Source organism: Orycteropus afer, unplaced genomic scaffold (genome assembly GCF_000298275.1).
Source record: "Orycteropus afer afer isolate SDZICR_OR568_19922 unplaced genomic scaffold, OryAfe1.0 scaffold00033, whole genome shotgun sequence".
NCBI classification, from domain to species: domain Eukaryota; kingdom Metazoa; phylum Chordata; class Mammalia; order Tubulidentata; family Orycteropodidae; genus Orycteropus; species Orycteropus afer.
This window is the reverse complement of record NW_006921620.1, coordinates 10722614-10739919: the sequence shown is the minus strand read 5'-3', so window position 1 is coordinate 10739919 and position 17306 is coordinate 10722614. Positions and strand designations below refer to the sequence as shown.

The 17306-nt window shown below is 34.9% G+C and overlaps 1 protein-coding gene across 1 annotated transcript in view; it reads left to right on the top strand.

Moving 5' to 3' along the window:
• The window catches only part of DPYD (dihydropyrimidine dehydrogenase), a 1117863-nt gene that overhangs the window by 791019 nt on the left and 309538 nt on the right, over positions 1–17306 (top strand). Inside the window, exons 16-17 of the mRNA XM_007936128.1 lie at positions 4105–4225; positions 5218–5337. Coding sequence (XP_007934319.1) covers positions 4105–4225; positions 5218–5337 — 241 coding nt within the window. The remainder of the gene's footprint in view (positions 1–4104; positions 4226–5217; positions 5338–17306) is intronic.

The window sequence follows — 17306 nt, the reverse complement described above, 5'->3', positions numbered from 1 at the left end:
ATAAGGAAGACCAAAGAAGAGTTGATGCTTTTGAGTTGTGGTGCTGGCGAAGAATGCTGAAAGTACCATGGACTGCTGAAAGAACTAACAGATCTGTCCTGGAGGAAGTGCAGCCAGAATGCTCCTCGGAATCAAGAATGGCCAGACTTTGTCTCATCTATTTTGGTCATGTTGTAAGAAGGGACCATTCCCTGGAGAAGGATGTCATGCTTGGTAGGGTGGAGAGTTGATGAAAGAGGGGGAGGTCTTCAACAAGATGGATTGACACTGTGGCTGCAATGATGGGCTCAAGTATAGCAGGGATTTGGGGGCTGGCGCGGGATCAGGCAGTGTTTCATTCTGCTGTGCATGGGGTCGCTATGAGTTGGAAACGACTCGACGGCACTTAACAACAACAACAACAATGTGTCACTAGACACATACTAGTTACTAGAGTTAAAAGTCTTTATCATATAGCCTAGATATGAAATAAACTTTAAAACCAGTTTTGAACAATGGAAACTATTGTTTTGAACAGTCCACTCTGCACTAGATTTTCTGGCTTTTGCTGTTGTCATTCTTTGATTTTCATAGGAATCTGTGCCAGAGTGTACACATTACAGGCAAACAAGTGCTCCTTAAAATTGTCCAAATAGACAAAATTTGTCTCTAGCCTGCTTTTATCCTCTTTTTAGCACTTCACTTGTCTGATCTGGCACTTTTAACTCATGTAGTAGCTTCAAAATTGTCATTTTTCCTCCAGCCCTCATTGATTCCCTTAAGGGCTTCAGCACTTTCCTCCTTATAATGCTACAGGCCTTTATAACAGAAAACCCTTTTTCATTATCTCAGATCACATAAATAACATAAAGGTGGTGGTAGAGGTGGTGGTGATTTGCCCTCATCCATTCCAACTCAGAGTGACCCAGTAGAATAGAGTAAAACTCTGCAATCTTTACAAGAATAGATCCTTAGGTCTTTCCTGCTAAGCCTCTGGTAGCTTCAAACTGCCAACCTTTTGGTTAGTAGCCAGTGATTAACCATTGTGTTCACAGGGCCCCTTATAAAAGGGTTAACAGATATCAAAGAAGTACACAAACACACACACACATACACACATGAGAGGTACTGTGTGAGAGACTGAGAAGCATAACTGAGGGTAGGAATTACTGATATCTGTATAAGGAACCATTAAAAACGTCAAGATCAAGGTAGACTCTGTGGATAAGACACATTAAAAGAATTAAAAGAATTGTAAAGTATTTTTGCATATTTGTCTATCATTTTTCTTCAGAATCATCCCATTTATAAAAGAATTTTAGATTTGATGTTTTCAGTCATCTGTAATAAAAAAATATATATAGCTTTTTCTTAAACCTAGTCACAACCTAGATTTTGATGAAGATTCAGTGAAAGACTGAAAATGTGGTGATTTTTGATCTATTCATTCACAACACAACAAATATTTGTTGAGTACCTACTATATTTTGTGCCTGGAAATAGAATAGCTGTCCAGAACTGTTTATTTGGTTTTTGCTTGTATTGATACTCTCAATTTGTCTGAGAGGTACTAGTACCTTTACGTATTTCCTATTCTAAAGATTTTTTGGGGAATTAGAAGTTGTCTAAAATTTACTGCTTTCAATAAAATCCTAAAATCTATCTTATTGGGAATAAGCAAAGCCATCTGATGCTTTGCATAGAAAATGAGAAGATCAAGGTGCAGAAACACTATAAGTTGTTTGTAGATATTGAACATTCACATCAAAAGTGTGAGGAAACCAGCGAAGTGTGAATAGTTATAGTCTATCTTTTAATTCCCCAAAGTATACAGATTCATTTTACCACACTATTATCTGTACCACATTTCTAGTTTTATTAGATTATTCCCTATTATGCCTGTCAAACAGAACTTTGCAATTTACAGAGAGACATTCATTTTCCTAATAATGTGGGTCAGAAGTTGTTGTTAAGATTCTCAAGTAATCAAATTTTGTTTCAGCAACTTACAGTGATTAGTCAGCAGCTGGCTTGGCTGAATATAAAGATGAGATATTTTGAACAAAATCAACCTTACTCAGAGAACTATAGAAGGGCCAAATTATGGTATCTTGAAATAGACACATGAATCAAGTGAATAGCAGTAGCCAAAGGACTATATTTTTTTAAAAGCTGAAAACTTTGAGCAAATTCCAAATCTTTAAACAATTGGTATAAGGGACTCATTTAAAACAGTCAAGTAGAAAAATGAAAATCAACAGAAAAAAAAAAAAGGTCTGACAAATGTTTGAGGTAAATTATAAGGACATGCTGGTCAATAATATTGAGTGCCACTTAGAAGTCTATATCAGATTATTAGTGTTTACTCTATTGGAACCAAATAATATTTTAAATTTGTCAGTAATTCTTATCAGGCTACCTTCCATATATTATGCAATTCAAGTGGTCTTTAAATTATTGTCAAATTCTACCTGAAAGAGAACTTTCACAAAGGACATGCAATTTATATCATCTAGAGTTACTGTCATTTCTAGGCTAAGTCCCATGGAAATTCATAACTTAAAAATGAAAGTCACAAAGATGCAACTGCCTTCATAATGCCAATGCAGCAGTTATAAATATTTCATGAACATTGCATGGGCAGGGGCAGATCTCCATTTTCATGAGTTAGAATTTGTACAGCTAAGTCTCTAGATTTTACTATTCATAATGCACAGTATGCCCTGTAGAGCATTCCATATAGTGCTTTTTTAATATTTATGTTTAATGAAGAAATTACTGTTATGAAAAAAAGAACAAGCCAAATATTTCTTGTGAAAATTATTAAGTTTTGCTGAATAGAGACAATAACAATCAACAGAAATCACCTCATTGCAGTATCTTAGCACATAAATGCCTAAGTTTTAGAGTAATACAGGATGAAAGACCAAGCCACCTTAAATCTAAATGAAAAGGTTCTTTCTAAAGGTTATAACTTTAGAAATCTCATCTTAAAAGAATTAGAAAGGTTAAAATGAAAAGAGCAACTTCCTTACATATAAAAATATTAACTAAAATTGATATACTTGCCTACTGTTTTATAATTTAAATATATGTCTATATTTTTCTGGGATTTTCTTTTATTCAAAAAAAAAAAACATTTAAACTTGCTAAGATAATATTACCAAGTTCAATAATGAATTGCTGTTGCATATTTTAAGATAATTTATCAAAGCACATTAGCAGTACTTGTCAGAATAAATTTTGTACTAAAAGTAATGGGGAAAAAAAGACTATTGTATGTATTGAAATCAAAGAACATTACTACAGCTAAGTTATTTTCAATGGGAAAGGATAGGTGATTGCCCTCTAAATGATAGTTGTCCCATGAGGAAATAAAAGCCTGAAAAATCACAGGAAACAGGTGCAAGAAAACGTTTATTCCTTGTTTTAAAAAATGAGCGTTTGATGTTTTATTTCATTTTTGTCATTTTGATCAATTCTTTTAAGTAGATGAGTGGAAAATTGCTGTGCAGATCTTGGTGACATTAACAGAAATAAAGTTACTGATCAGCTCATGCATAATCTAAGACTGCCTTTTTCCATATTAACATACAGTAGTATCTTGTTTAGATTGATTATCAAATCAAGCATGGATTTTCTTTGCAATACATGTCAATGAAACTGAGTCTTCTAATAATGAAAACAACAGACCAGAGTTAAGCCAGGAGTGAGCAAGTTGTTTTTTTTTTTTTTTTTTTAATTAGACCTGAACCAATGAGGTCACCAGAAAGCCTATAATATTTCCTGAACTTACCACCAGAAGTTTATGTTTTATCCCTGATATTATTTAACTGGAAGTGGGAAACACTTTCTTCCATTTGGTTCTTTGTAATTTTATTTCCAAAGACTCCCTTGAGGAATTTACCTTTATGTGATGAATTTGCAGTTCACTTGAAGTGTGTTAACCTTAGTTCCTTAATGAGTCTAGGTGTAATACTGAGGAGGAATTTGAGAAATATATCATGTAGCTCATTGTCAAGTTGGATTTTGTTTTGCACATCTCTGCTGTTGCTGTTGTTCTGATATACATTTTGATCACAATTCTTTAATTATGTTCTATATTTAACTGACCTATTTGAACAGGATCCAGAACTGGTGCGGAACATCTGTCGCTGGGTTAGACAAGCTGTTCGGGTTCCCTTTTTTGCCAAGTTGACCCCAAATGTCACTGATATTGTAAGCATCGCCAGAGCTGCAAAGGAAGGTAAGGATTAGACTTATATGGTTTTCCAATTAAATAAATATGGACCTGAATTATATACCATAATAAAGCATGACTTTTTCCATAAACATAAGTGTATTTCTTTCATATCTGGACTTAAGCTAGGACATGGATCCTGACTTTTGACTTGAGAACATGAGAACCTTTGTAACTTTTTTTGAATAAGCACTTGTTTCTTACACAAAGAATTATGTGACTAAATTGAAGTCACAGCAGTATGATCCCCTCCAAAATAAATGACCTCAAAATATAGCAATTAAGTAATAATAGCATTTAAAACTTTTAATAAGTAAAAAAAAAAAAAAAAATCAGTTTCCACAAAGTGAAATTGATTATAGGTTCCCTGTATATTTGATAAGGAGTCCTGATAATGGCGTGCTTAAGAGCTCAAAATGTTGGTGAAAAGTCCACAGTTTGACTGCATCAGCCACTCCACAGGAGAAATGTGGCAGTCTGCTTGCATAAAATTTATAGCCTTGGAAACCCTAAAGGGCAGTTCTACTCTGTCCTATCGAGTTGCTTTGAGTTAGAATTTTTTTTTTTTGGTCTTATATTCGATAGAGCCTAGCACATTGCCTTAAACACATGCTCAATAACTATCTGTTGAATGTATAAATCATGAAGTCAATATACGGCTTTAAAAGTCATACATGTGTGTGTTCCATCCAAGGAAATTGCACCCTTGTTTGCAATGACATTGTAAATTATCTGGAAGATAACACTGCATAAAAAAAAAAAAAAATTGGCATCAAAAATCTGTATAATAATTGAGAAAATGAAGTAGTAGTAAATAAAACTTTGTATGCCTTACATTTTAGCGTTATTGTGGGAGTTAGATTAGTAAAGACATTTGAGGGGAGGAAATGTTCTTAAGAGAAAGTAACGTGCATTTTCGTGGGTTTTGTGGGTTTGAATGGGTTTTTAATAGTTTTCTCTTTAAAAACTACAAGAAATTGGTGATGTGTTTTTCACAGGTGGTGCAGATGGTGTTACAGCCACTAACACTGTCTCGGGTCTGATGGGATTAAATGCTGATGGCATACCCTGGCCAGCAGTGGGTATTGGAAAGCGGACCACATATGGTGGAGTATCTGGTAGGTGTTGGCCTCTTCTGGTATTATGCTTCTGCTAAGATTGATGAAAAATCAGGAGGTCATGTTGTAAGCAAGATTATTTTATAGTCCCAAATTCTCGTAACTCATTGTTGGTCAATATTCCTAATAGTTGCAACAGATGGAACATCTTGAGTGTGAGGGCTCAAGTGACTGGTACCACAAAATGAGAGAATATTGAGATATGGGGTCCTGCAAAAATTTTATTCTCTTCTCGTCTGTGCTTATACCATAATTTCTCATTGTCATGACTGGCTTGTCACTTATTAGTAAAGACTAATACTAGGGTATTTGTATTAGCTCTGAGTGCTCTGAGTGAAAAATATCTGATTATAATCTCTGTTTCATAGCATGGATTAGTCTTCATTCTTGCTAGAATTAAAGTATCTACCTTCTTCAGAACAGCTTGCTTTAACACTACCCCAAGCAAATCATTAAGATGCTGTGTTTATAGCTGCAGTTGATAAGACATTTGCAGACTTCACAGTTTTGCACATTCTTTCTCATCATCTATCATTTGCATTTAAAGAAGAAGTTTTAATCTCAGAGTCCTGTTCATCACCTTTGCCCTATTCACCCTGTTGCTGTGACATGAACTTGATGTTGCAAAGACAGTGCTGATGTGAGGTTCTTGACTGTACTGGTATGGGGATTAGTCTCCTTGGTGATAGAGACAGTGGTAAATATACATAAATAACTTAGCGGTTTCCCACTGTTCAAGAAAAGCATTGCTGAATCAGACCAAAATATGCTTTTGGAAGAAGCTGGATAGACACAAATAAAGCCTCTATCCATGCTGAGATATTATGTTTTGAGAGCATGAAGTGTGTCTATGAGCTGTGATTTAAAAAAAAAAAAAGATTATATTCCGTGTTTAATTGAATGCCGTTCCCACAATGTTAGAAGGAAGAAAGCTGACGAGAAACACCTGCTCGGGGTCTGCACACAACTCTCTTTTATCAGGAGCTATCAAACAGGGCCTTAAATATTATTTGTAATGCAGAATAACATGGACTATGTTAGCATGTGCCATAAAAGGGAGTCAAAAGCCTCCAGAGTTGGGCTGTAACATGCTCTATGTTTTCTGTCAGCCCATTTCAATTTTCCCAGCCTGCCATGTTGACAGCAAGAGAATAAAGAAGGTCACAGAGGGTGCTGCACATTAAAAATTAATAAAAGAACTATTGCAGTAGTATTTTATGTAAGTAACACCATTCACATTTTCTCATTTAAGCTGCAATTTCTGAATATTCTTCCATGCTATAATTCAGTCTAATAAAACTACGAAATTACAGCATTAGAAACAGTCTTTTGTGTTGCAGTCTTTAAGCATACACACACTGGAAATTATAGCAGTATCTGAAAACAAGTTCAGCTATACCTCAGGGCCTGTTAACATTTCCATAAAACTCTATTTCTAAGATTTATAAATCCATATATAAATATTTACTTGGGCTATAAGCTCAGCTAAGCCTGGGTAGAACTTTCATTTTGAACAACAACAACTCCTAACATTTTTAAGGGCTTGTACCTCATTTCTAATAAGTTGTATATAAGTCCCTTTACATTAAACAATCTGTTTTGAAAATAGCCTCTTTCCATATTGACAAAGTTAATAGATTTTTTCTCCTTTAAAGCAATGCTTGCTTTAATTTAAAGGTAATAGAATCTGAAAAGCAGTTTAAGCAGACAATGACAATATATTTATAACAGAAGCAAGTTCCATAACAAAGTACCTTCGACATGAATTACAGCAAAACCTAGCCTAGCAAAACTGTATTAAATAAATGCTAAATGGTAATGACTCCAACGTTCAGGGGTGGTGGAAATATCAAAATAGCTAAATTCCATTCCTGGTTTTATCACATGTGGCTGTTAGGATTTCAAATACTGCCCCAATATAGAAATTACATAAAACATGCCAGATGATCTTTACAAGATTTATATATATATATATATATATATATATATATATATATATATATATATATATATTGCTGTAACAGAGTGCTAATGCTTTCCTCTCTGTTCTCTCAAAGCATTGGAATGTCTACACCTAGAAGGGTTGCTTGAATAATAGTTTTTTGTTTGTTTCTTTCTTTTTTAAGTGAAAACAAAATAGACTCCAGTTTTGGATAACTACCTGAAATACAACACATACATTTCATTGCCAGGAAAGAATGTTTCGCCTGTTCAGTGTAATCCCTAGCTCTTTATTCAATCTTTTTTTTTCTTTTTTCTCAGAATAAATTTTCTGCTATTTACAGGTGTTTTTGTTCATTTGTTTGTTTTTTCCTTAAAGTAAATAGGAAAATAGTGAGGTACCTGGGGTGGTGCCCATAGAAAAACGATCACCTGTCAGTAATATCTTCTCTTAAAAAAACATTAACTAATAAGAGGCAGTGACTTGCATTAGGAAGACAGACCTCAAGTAAGGAACATTAGTTGAACTATTTCAAATATGATTAGTCTGGCTTCTAGGGTAATCTAAAGCAATGTTTCTCAAACCTGAGTGTACCTTGGAAACAAGTTTAATGAGCTATAAATGTTTTTTTAAAAAATGAAATCAAATAGAATAAAAATTTGTCAGAATACTTCACACATAGTTGAGATAAGCATTGTTTCATCAAACTTATTTTTCAGTTATGTATACACTCATATGTATTTCTGTACTGGATCATGATGAAAAATGCATATTTTACTGTGATGATCTTCAAAAAAGTTGGAAAGCTACTGCTTTAGAGGGAGGTCTCCTTGTTAAATAAGTCATTATTGGTATAGAAAACTAAATAACTACTACTTTGTTACAGTTTAAAAATTATATTGTGAGGGAGAGTTAGGATCACATTCCAAAAACTCATCTGCAGCTTTGCTGTTTCAGAAACTGCCATTTTTAAATTTATCTGTAAGTGATTTGACCTGGAGGGCTGAAACACATGAACCAAACTCATAGTTGAATGATTTATAAATCTGAATTTCAATTATGGGAAAAACATTCGGCAAAATTCATGCTCAGAGTACACATCCATTACAGATTGCATTATATATATGTATACATATACACATATATATATGTGTGTACATCATATGTGTGATGTGTGTGTGTGTGTGTATATATATACACACACACACATATGTACATAGTGATTTGAGAGTGAAAGCAGTATCAAATAAAAACCTTTTTGATATTCATAAGAGATATTTTTCATAAAACTAGTATGGTTGTTTAAGCTCAGTACTATACAAATACTTTAGTCTGAAGCATTGATTCCAAAGATTTAACTTTCTATGGACAGTATAGATTTAACGCTGATAGTTTGTTATGACCTAACTTTCATTTTCTAGATTCCATGCAGAAAACATTTGTCCAACAGCAGTTACTTCATGGATCACCACACAATTTAGTAGATTATTGGGTTTTTTTGTTTTTGGAGAAATTCTTTCGCCTTATGTATTTCATTGGGAGGTCTGGTAGAGTAGTGCCTAAGGCACTTGACTGCTAACCAGAAGGCTGGCGGTTCAAACCCATCAGCTGCTCCTTGGAAGGAAGATGGGGCAATCTACTTCCATAGTGATACTGTCTGGGAAACCCAAGGAGGGGTCACTATGAATTGGGTCCGACTCGATGGCACATAACAACAACAACAACAACATGTATTTCATTGGAAGAAACCCTGTTCTCATTAGCAGCACGTTTACAAACACCATCCTCAAGTGAATTAACCATGATTTTTCATGGTTTAATTCATTTTGTTTGTTTTAAAACCTGAGCTTTTTCCTGACCTTATCCCCAAATACTGAGAACATCTTAAGTAAGTTCCTAACTCTGTGGTTACTATCACTTCTATCAATCAGTGGTGTGATCCAGTTGTAGCATGACATTTCCCATGGTCTCCCCATGGACAAGCTTCTTTTAAGAGTTGTTTAAGGGTCTTGTATGGCATAGATTAAAATTGTCTTCCTTACATCTGACTGCATGAGTATAAAACCTTTATTCATTTATTACTACATTAGGAGAAACAGTAATTGTGTGTGTACACCAAAATAATACAAGTATCTGGTTGATGGGGTAAATTTATTTGGAGGAGATTTTTTTTCTTAATGTTCTGTTTTTATTAATTTGAGGTATAACATATTTATAGGTTCATTATGTTATTCCATTGTCCTGCACTTACTTTGTTTGTTACATGTACACACACACATATACACACTCACATAGGAAAAAGTTCTAAAATTAGCTTACAGAAGGAAATTTAGTTAAAATGATGATAAATGGCTTAGCCTCAATAAAATTTATCTCCTGCAAGCTTGAAAAATTAACTCATTGTTTTAAATTATTTTTATTGGCCCAATTAAATAAAAAGAAGAAAGAAATAAAACTAATTGTTCTTAAATTCAAATTCTGGATACTGTTTAAAATTATTGATTCTGTATCAACTTGCTTAATAAAAATAATAGGACATACTTTGCTTCATTTTGCTAATTACAAGCTTCATGATTGATTTCGGTACAATTCATCAAAGATGACCTTTTTGTTTGATTTCTAATTTAGGTACCAAAATTTGGTAATCACTTTTAGGATATAACAGAAAGTCTGTGAAATGATTTTGTATTTCTGAACAAATGATAATGGCATACTCTATAAAAGCTCTCACACTCTACAGGTAAATATTGAGTGATTTGAAATCTAGCTAGACAATAAGCTCTGACCAAATTCTTACTGTCTCAGAACTCCTAAAGGTCTTTTCATTGTAAAAATAACATGGGAAGTACCAAGAAAAGAAGGTACAACTTCAAGATTTTGCAAGTAATTTGTAACTGGGATGGTGTAGGGCCAGATGTGAAAACAGAGTGAATACAATAGTTTAGAAAACTTGCACAAGCTTGATTCAGTATAGTGGCTTAACAAAGGAGTTTAAGCACTGACTTCACATTGCGTATTACATTTATTTGTTTTAAAATGGTTACTTAGGCATGAATGATTGGAACTATCTAGTGATTTAGCAGCATGCACTGAACTACTCAAAACCAAAACCAGACTCACTGCCGTGCAGTCAGATCCAACTCTAGTGACTCCTCCTTGGGTTTCTGAGGTGGCATCTCTATGGAAGTAGATTGTCCACTCTTCCTTCCAAGGAGTGGCTGGTGGGTAGATAATGCATAAATACAAATCCAATGTAATGCACTCCAATCATAAACTTATTTTGATATATTTACTAAAGAATATTTGTTTAAAGTGGGCAAGATAACAGAACATATACTAGATTGGAAACTTGAAAGTTTTAGTTCCATTTTGCTTTAAATATTTTTACACATGGGTGCAACTAAAAACTTTGGCAGGATCAATTAAGTTCTTACGCTGTTGTTGTTAGTAGCTGTGAGGTGGATTTCAACTCATAGGGAACCCATGTGACAGAGTAGAACTACTTCATAGCGTTTTCTAGGCTGTACTCTTTATGAATGGAGCTCTGGTGGCATTATGCCTAAAGCATTTGACTGCTAACAAGAAGGCTAGTGGTTCAAACACACCAGCCACTCTATGGAAGGGAGGTTGGGCAATCTACTTCTGTAGAGATACTTCCTCGGAACCCCAAGCAGTGGTCGCTATGCGTCAGATATGACTTGAGAGCAGTGAAAATTTTTTGGAATTTTTATGAAAGGAACTCTTGGTGGTGCAGTAGTTAAAGCATTTGGCTGTTAACCAAAATGTCAGCGTTGGAACCCACTAGAGAGCTCTGGTAGCATAGTGCCTAAGGCACTTGACTGCTAACCAGAAGACTGGTGGTTCAAACCTACCAGCCACTCCTGGGAAGGAAGGTTGGGGAATCTACTTTTGTAGTGGTACCGCTTTGGAAACCCAAGGAGGGGTCGCTATGAGTTGGGTCTGACTCAATGGCACATAACAATAACAGCCACTCAGTGGCAGAAAGATGAGGAAGTCTGCTTCTGTAAACATTCACAGCCTTGGAAACCCAATGGGGCAGTTCTACTCTGTCCTATAGTGTTGATATGAGTTGGAATTGACTCAGTGGCAGTGGGTCTCAGAATCTTTATGAGAGGAAATTTCTTCCACAGAGCTACTGGGTGAGTTTGAACTGCTGACCTTTCAGTTATTAGCTGAGAGCTTAACTGTGGTAAACCAGGACTCCTTAAGTTAGTTTTTTAAGTTCTTATGCTATACCTCACAAAATAGTGTTGGTATGATTTCTTTTTTTGCTTAGGAAGTAGTTCTTAATAGGCTTGATTTTTTTTTTTTTCTTGATGTGTCGATCACATGGTTACTGATGCATAAAATTCTTTTAGAAAACACGCCTATTATCTGTCATAAAATTTAAGCTATCTATTGTAACTGTCATTATCAATAAGAGCTTAGGTTTTAGCATTGAAATATCTAAAATAACCCCATAGATAAAGATATAATTTAAATGGGTAAAAGAAGTGATGATAAATCATGCCAGAAAGAATAATTAAAATGAGAGCCTTCCATTTTGTATTCATCCACATCTTTTGTATGTGTTTGTGTATCAAAATGATATAAGAATTTTGTCTACTAGTCACATATGTAAAAACATCCTTATGCTATCAAAAGTTTAACTGATCAAATTTTAAAGACCTTGTTATATAAATATATATACACTTGTATTTGCAGAGAAGTCAAAAATAGGCATAACAAATAATGATACTGAATTACATTTTTCATTATAAATTATCAGTTAGGTTGAGAGAGCCCACGATTAGAAATATTCTCACTTAAATAATGCTCATCTGAATATATTCATGTATAGATTGACAAAGGATCCTCTCTTTCATTATATTGCCTTTCCTGGAGCCTGAGTTTCTCACTGTTTGGCCGTCGTTGGTCTGTGCAGGAGATCAGAGCCCTAATAATAGATTTTTGACAGTGAGCTCGCCTGCTACCTGCCCTACACAAATCCTCACTGTTCATGTTTGTTTCATGGCAACAAAGCAGACAGAAGGAAAATGCCAAGTGCTGAGTTTGAGGTACAGCCTTGCCTTGGCTTGACATTTCAGCAGAATAGTAGTTTATGAGATGCATAATTTTTCATCTGTGACTCAGCTGCCATATTCATAGATGCTTACAGCTCATTGACTGACTGGAGCAAGTGCAAAGGTTTAAAGCATAGATCAAGGTCTATATCCTTTCCTTAGGTGTTTTTAAATAACTGCTGTTCTGCAGATAAGTGATAGAATAAACAGTACTTAAAAACCAACAAATTCATAGATACCTGGATAGCACATATATTTTTCTTGTTTTCAAAATTAGAAAAATAAACTAACTTCTCTACCAGTTCCTAAGAAAATATTTGATAAACTTTGTAAACCAGAGGACTCTGACAAGCATATTAAGAAAACTTACTTTTGCAGCAATGGTAATGAATTATTAAATTTCTTTCCTCTGTGTGTGTGTGTGTGTGTGTGTTTCCATAAGGAATGATTTCAAGCTTGAAATTAATCAAAAAATGTTCTATTATGAAAGTAAAACTACAGAGTATTGTGTCACTGTTTGAGATTGAATTTAAATATTCACAGATTCATGCATATCTACTGTACTAAAAAATGAGTGTAGGTACACGTCAGTGACTGTTTAATTTAGAACTACACATCTATGTAAGCTTCAGAAACAGTTCACCATGTCACAGTCTCATACAGAACAATGGTACAGTACATTGGATTAATTAAAGAAGTCTTGCAGAGAACTGAGTTCTCAGTATGTCAAGATTTCAGTTTTATGTTAAATATTTTCTAAAGGCCAGACCCTTAAATCTCAGGGGCTGTACCAAGCAGTGAGCTGTGAATTTAACCATAGGCTAACTGCTAATGATAAGGAAAAGAGTCCTAGTTGAGGCAGCTGTAATACAGTCATTGGATTAGGCTATCAATCACTTGGCTCCCTAAGGAAAAAGGAAAGAAGACCAAACAGTGAAAAGGGAAATTAGGAGAGGAGGGCATGACTAGAATGAGATTCTTCACCATCTTTATCCATTCATTGGCTTAAATCCCTAAGCATCAGACCAAATTGTCCAGCATTACTCTGACTATAAAGGCAACACATTTATTTCTAACATCTAGAGGACTATCAAAATGCCACTGCTTCTCAGTAGCTGAAGATGCTGAAACCTGCTGGTACCGAATGCCTGATTAAATAATAAAAAAGTTAGATTAGTTTCAACTTTTGGATTTAATATGTGTGTTTGTAATTTTTTTATGTATCAGTATTTGTGAATGTTGGTAAAGGGAAATATTTGTAGTTAACGTCTACACTGCAGCCAATTTTGTAGAAGTTCTTTTGGTGAGGTGAGACTCCTGTCAGTCCGTGGTTCTCCAGCTACAGCATGCATCAGAACCTGGAGGGCTTGTTAGAACCGGACTGCTGTGCTCCTCCCCCAGAGTTTCTGATTCGTAACTGTGAGTATGGGAGGGCCTGAGAGTGCACATTGTTGACAAGTGCCCAGATGATGCTTTTGCTTCTGTTCTGGGAATATTGGTGCAAGGGAGGAGATAACTAAGATTGTAGAGATAAGCCATTTCAATGCACAGTGTCTTACCTGTTAGCCCAAAGTTCATATGTACTGAGAGTCTTCACAAAATAGTACTTATAGCCTATTTACTATATTGCTAATTAGCCATGAAAACTGCCTGCAGCCTTTCTCTGAATAGAGGAATCTGCTGGTATACAGCAATTTAGTACCATATGAACCTCTAGGAGAAATCTCCTATAAAAGTTCAAAGAGGTCAACAAGTATTGGCCAGAAAAAAAAAAAAAAACTCACTGCTGTTGAGTCAAATCTGACTCATTACGACCCCTCCTTGGCTTTCTGAGGCGGTATCTCTACAGAAGTAGATTGCCACCCAATCTTATTTCTGAGGAATGTCTGGTGGGTTTGAACACCAGCCTTCTTCTGGTTAGCAGTCAGATGTCTTAGACAGTATACCACAAGAACATTGGCCATAGAAGTATGCAGTATCTGATCCCAAAGGTGCTAACTGTCAAGATGATATAGAAATGGTGGTAAGAGTTAGGATGAGAATTGGAGGAGGCAAAGAAAGGAATGTGATTAGGCTCGCTTAACTTCAAATAATATGCTTGTGGATAGCCCGGTACTTTGATTTAATGAGCAAACAAGAGTAGGGTCAGATAATATACCAAAGACTTTACATACATTATTTAGTGATCTTCATATACTGCAATTTAAAATAATAAACTATGTCCTCTTTCACACATTCTTAAGTAGATCTGAAAAAAATTAGCCAAAAAATTAGTGATAGCACAAGATGTGAATTCCCATGTACTTCAAATATTTCCTCTTAAATGCAAATGGTTACATCATTCTTTAAACCCAACAGAGTCTAAATCACAATAATTTTATACTAATTATCACCCATTTCAAAATACAAAAATAAGCTATAATTAATAGTGGGGAGTTTCACATCTGTTTTTTTCTCCTTGAACAAGTTATTTCCATATGAGTTACCCCAAAATTTTATTTTGTGTGCCAAGACTATATTAAATATTTTTTTTTTATACTTGAACAACTTTTATAGATCACCCTATGAAATTTTTCTGTAACAAAATGGACATTTATATTTGCAAAACTCCTGAGTTAAGGCTTTAAATAATAAATATTTTTCTTCTGAAGTGTTATAATTTATATCATACCAAATCAACATAAATGCATCATAATATTGATAATTATTCAACATAAAAATGGATGTTGAATTTTATTGGAAAAGCATTTTGTAGTGCAAAGAATATAGCTTTAAAAAAAAAAATTGATCATGTATCCTTGAGGCATGTTACTTACTCCTAAAAAGGTCAGAGTTCAGCATGAACTCTATTTCCCTTTAATTTTTAGATACAAACACTTCAAATTTTTGTTCATATAAGTAAGTAAATGAAACCAAATAAAACTCACTGCCATTGAGTCAATTCCAACTCATAGCCACTGCCGTTGGGTAAATCTATGGAAGTAAATTGCACTACGCCACCAGGTGAAGGAGGATAATAAGGAGATTATTCCAACCAAATCTATGAATACCTTCCATGTTACAAACCAAAAATTATTTGATAATGTTTCATCAAAAATCATCAGGTGACAAGATTACAGTATTTTATACAAATAATGTTTTATTTATATGTTTGAAAATGTATAATTTTTTTAAAAAAGTTTAATTATACTTTTTTTTTTCCCCCTCAATGATGTGCTTTATGTGTGGGCACATTATTTACATGGACACATTATTTGTAAAGACTATGGTAATATATCTTTCAATTCCATTGCAACCGTTCACTTGGAAATCACCTGATTTGGAAAAGGATTAGTCTGGTAGAATAGTGGCTAAGGCACTTGACTGCTAACCTGAAGGCTGGCGGTTCAAACCCACCAGCCACTCCTCAGAAGGAAGATGGGGCAATCTACTTCCGTAGTGATACTGCCTCAGAAACGCGAGGAGGGGTCGCTATGAGTCGGGTCCAACTCACTGGCACATAACAACATAACAACAACACCCCAATAATGAGAATTAATCACTTTCTTAAAAACACCACCAGTTTTTTGAATTATTGCTTTGTTTGATACCCCAGAATTTTTACAGTCTAGGACAATAAAGCACTGTAATATTTAACATCATTGAATATCCTTCCCCTCTACCCCAAGAGCTGTTGAGAAACAGGAGAGTGGGGAACAGAGAACCAACGTAAAAGAATGACTGCATCCTTTCCCAGGCATAGAAAATTTAAGAAATAATACATATGGAAATTGGAGATGTAAAAAATTATTCCCCAAAAATCAATTTATCCTTGAGACATGTATGTTGCCAAATCAAGTGTAACACTGGGTAATACTTCTGTGAGACAATACTAGCTTATTTCATTTAATGAAAGAACTCTAGGACAATGAAGGAGTACCTTGATTTTCTTTTTTACATAAATGACTGTATCTCTTAAAGTAACACCAGCAATTTTAAGAAAATTTCTATTCATACTTTTGAAAATCTCATTATATAGATAAATATATCTTACTGGTGCTGTTAGAAAATTTCATCAGACTTTTGTGTTCTTGGCACAATTGATCAGCATTTCTGTGTTCCCCAGCACTGGCCATCGAAGCTTCAAGCACTGTATAACAACTGCATGGGCATAGAGAGACTTTTGAATAATTAGATCTTTGTGTGCCAAGACTATATTAAATATTTTATGTACACTCTTATTTAAATGATCCTATGATGTGGATTGCATTATGCTCATTTGACAGACTTAAAAATTCAAATTCCATATACTTAAGCAAATTGCTAGAGTTTATGTAGCCAGAGAATGTCATAGTCAATATTCAAACTTCAAAGATGAACTATTAGGTATTTTTATCAATATCTTGGCCCAGTATCTGATAAGTCTCTGTCTGTAACATAGTATACGCATTAAATTCTAATAGCCTTCAAATATCATTTATTAGTCTAAAATTTATTCTATCTGGATTTGAAAATCTGAGTGTACCCTTCTGTAACCATTGTCAAAATCATTGTTCCATATTACTGGTAGCCATGTCGGAAAATTGAGTCAACTAGGTGGATCAGCCCCAGGGTTACAGGTGGAGAGACAACTCAGAGATGCCCAAAGTAGCATGTGAGAAGAGCAGGAGAAAGGGGATTAAAAGCCAGGAGCCAGAGAGAAGAGCAATCAGCCTAAGGGATTAGGGGAGGAGACAAACTCAGGCCCACCCAGAGTAGCAGGCCAGAGGAGCAGGAGAAAGGGGATAAAAGCCAGGAACCTGGACAGAAGAGCAGTCAGCCCGAGGGTTACAGGTGAGGAGAGAAAACTCAGGGATGCCCAAAGCAGCAGGCCGGAAGAGCAGGAGAAAGGGAATTAAAAGCCAGGTAGCCAGAGAGAAGGGCAATCAGCCGAAGGGATTAGGTGAAGAGAGGAAACTCAGGCC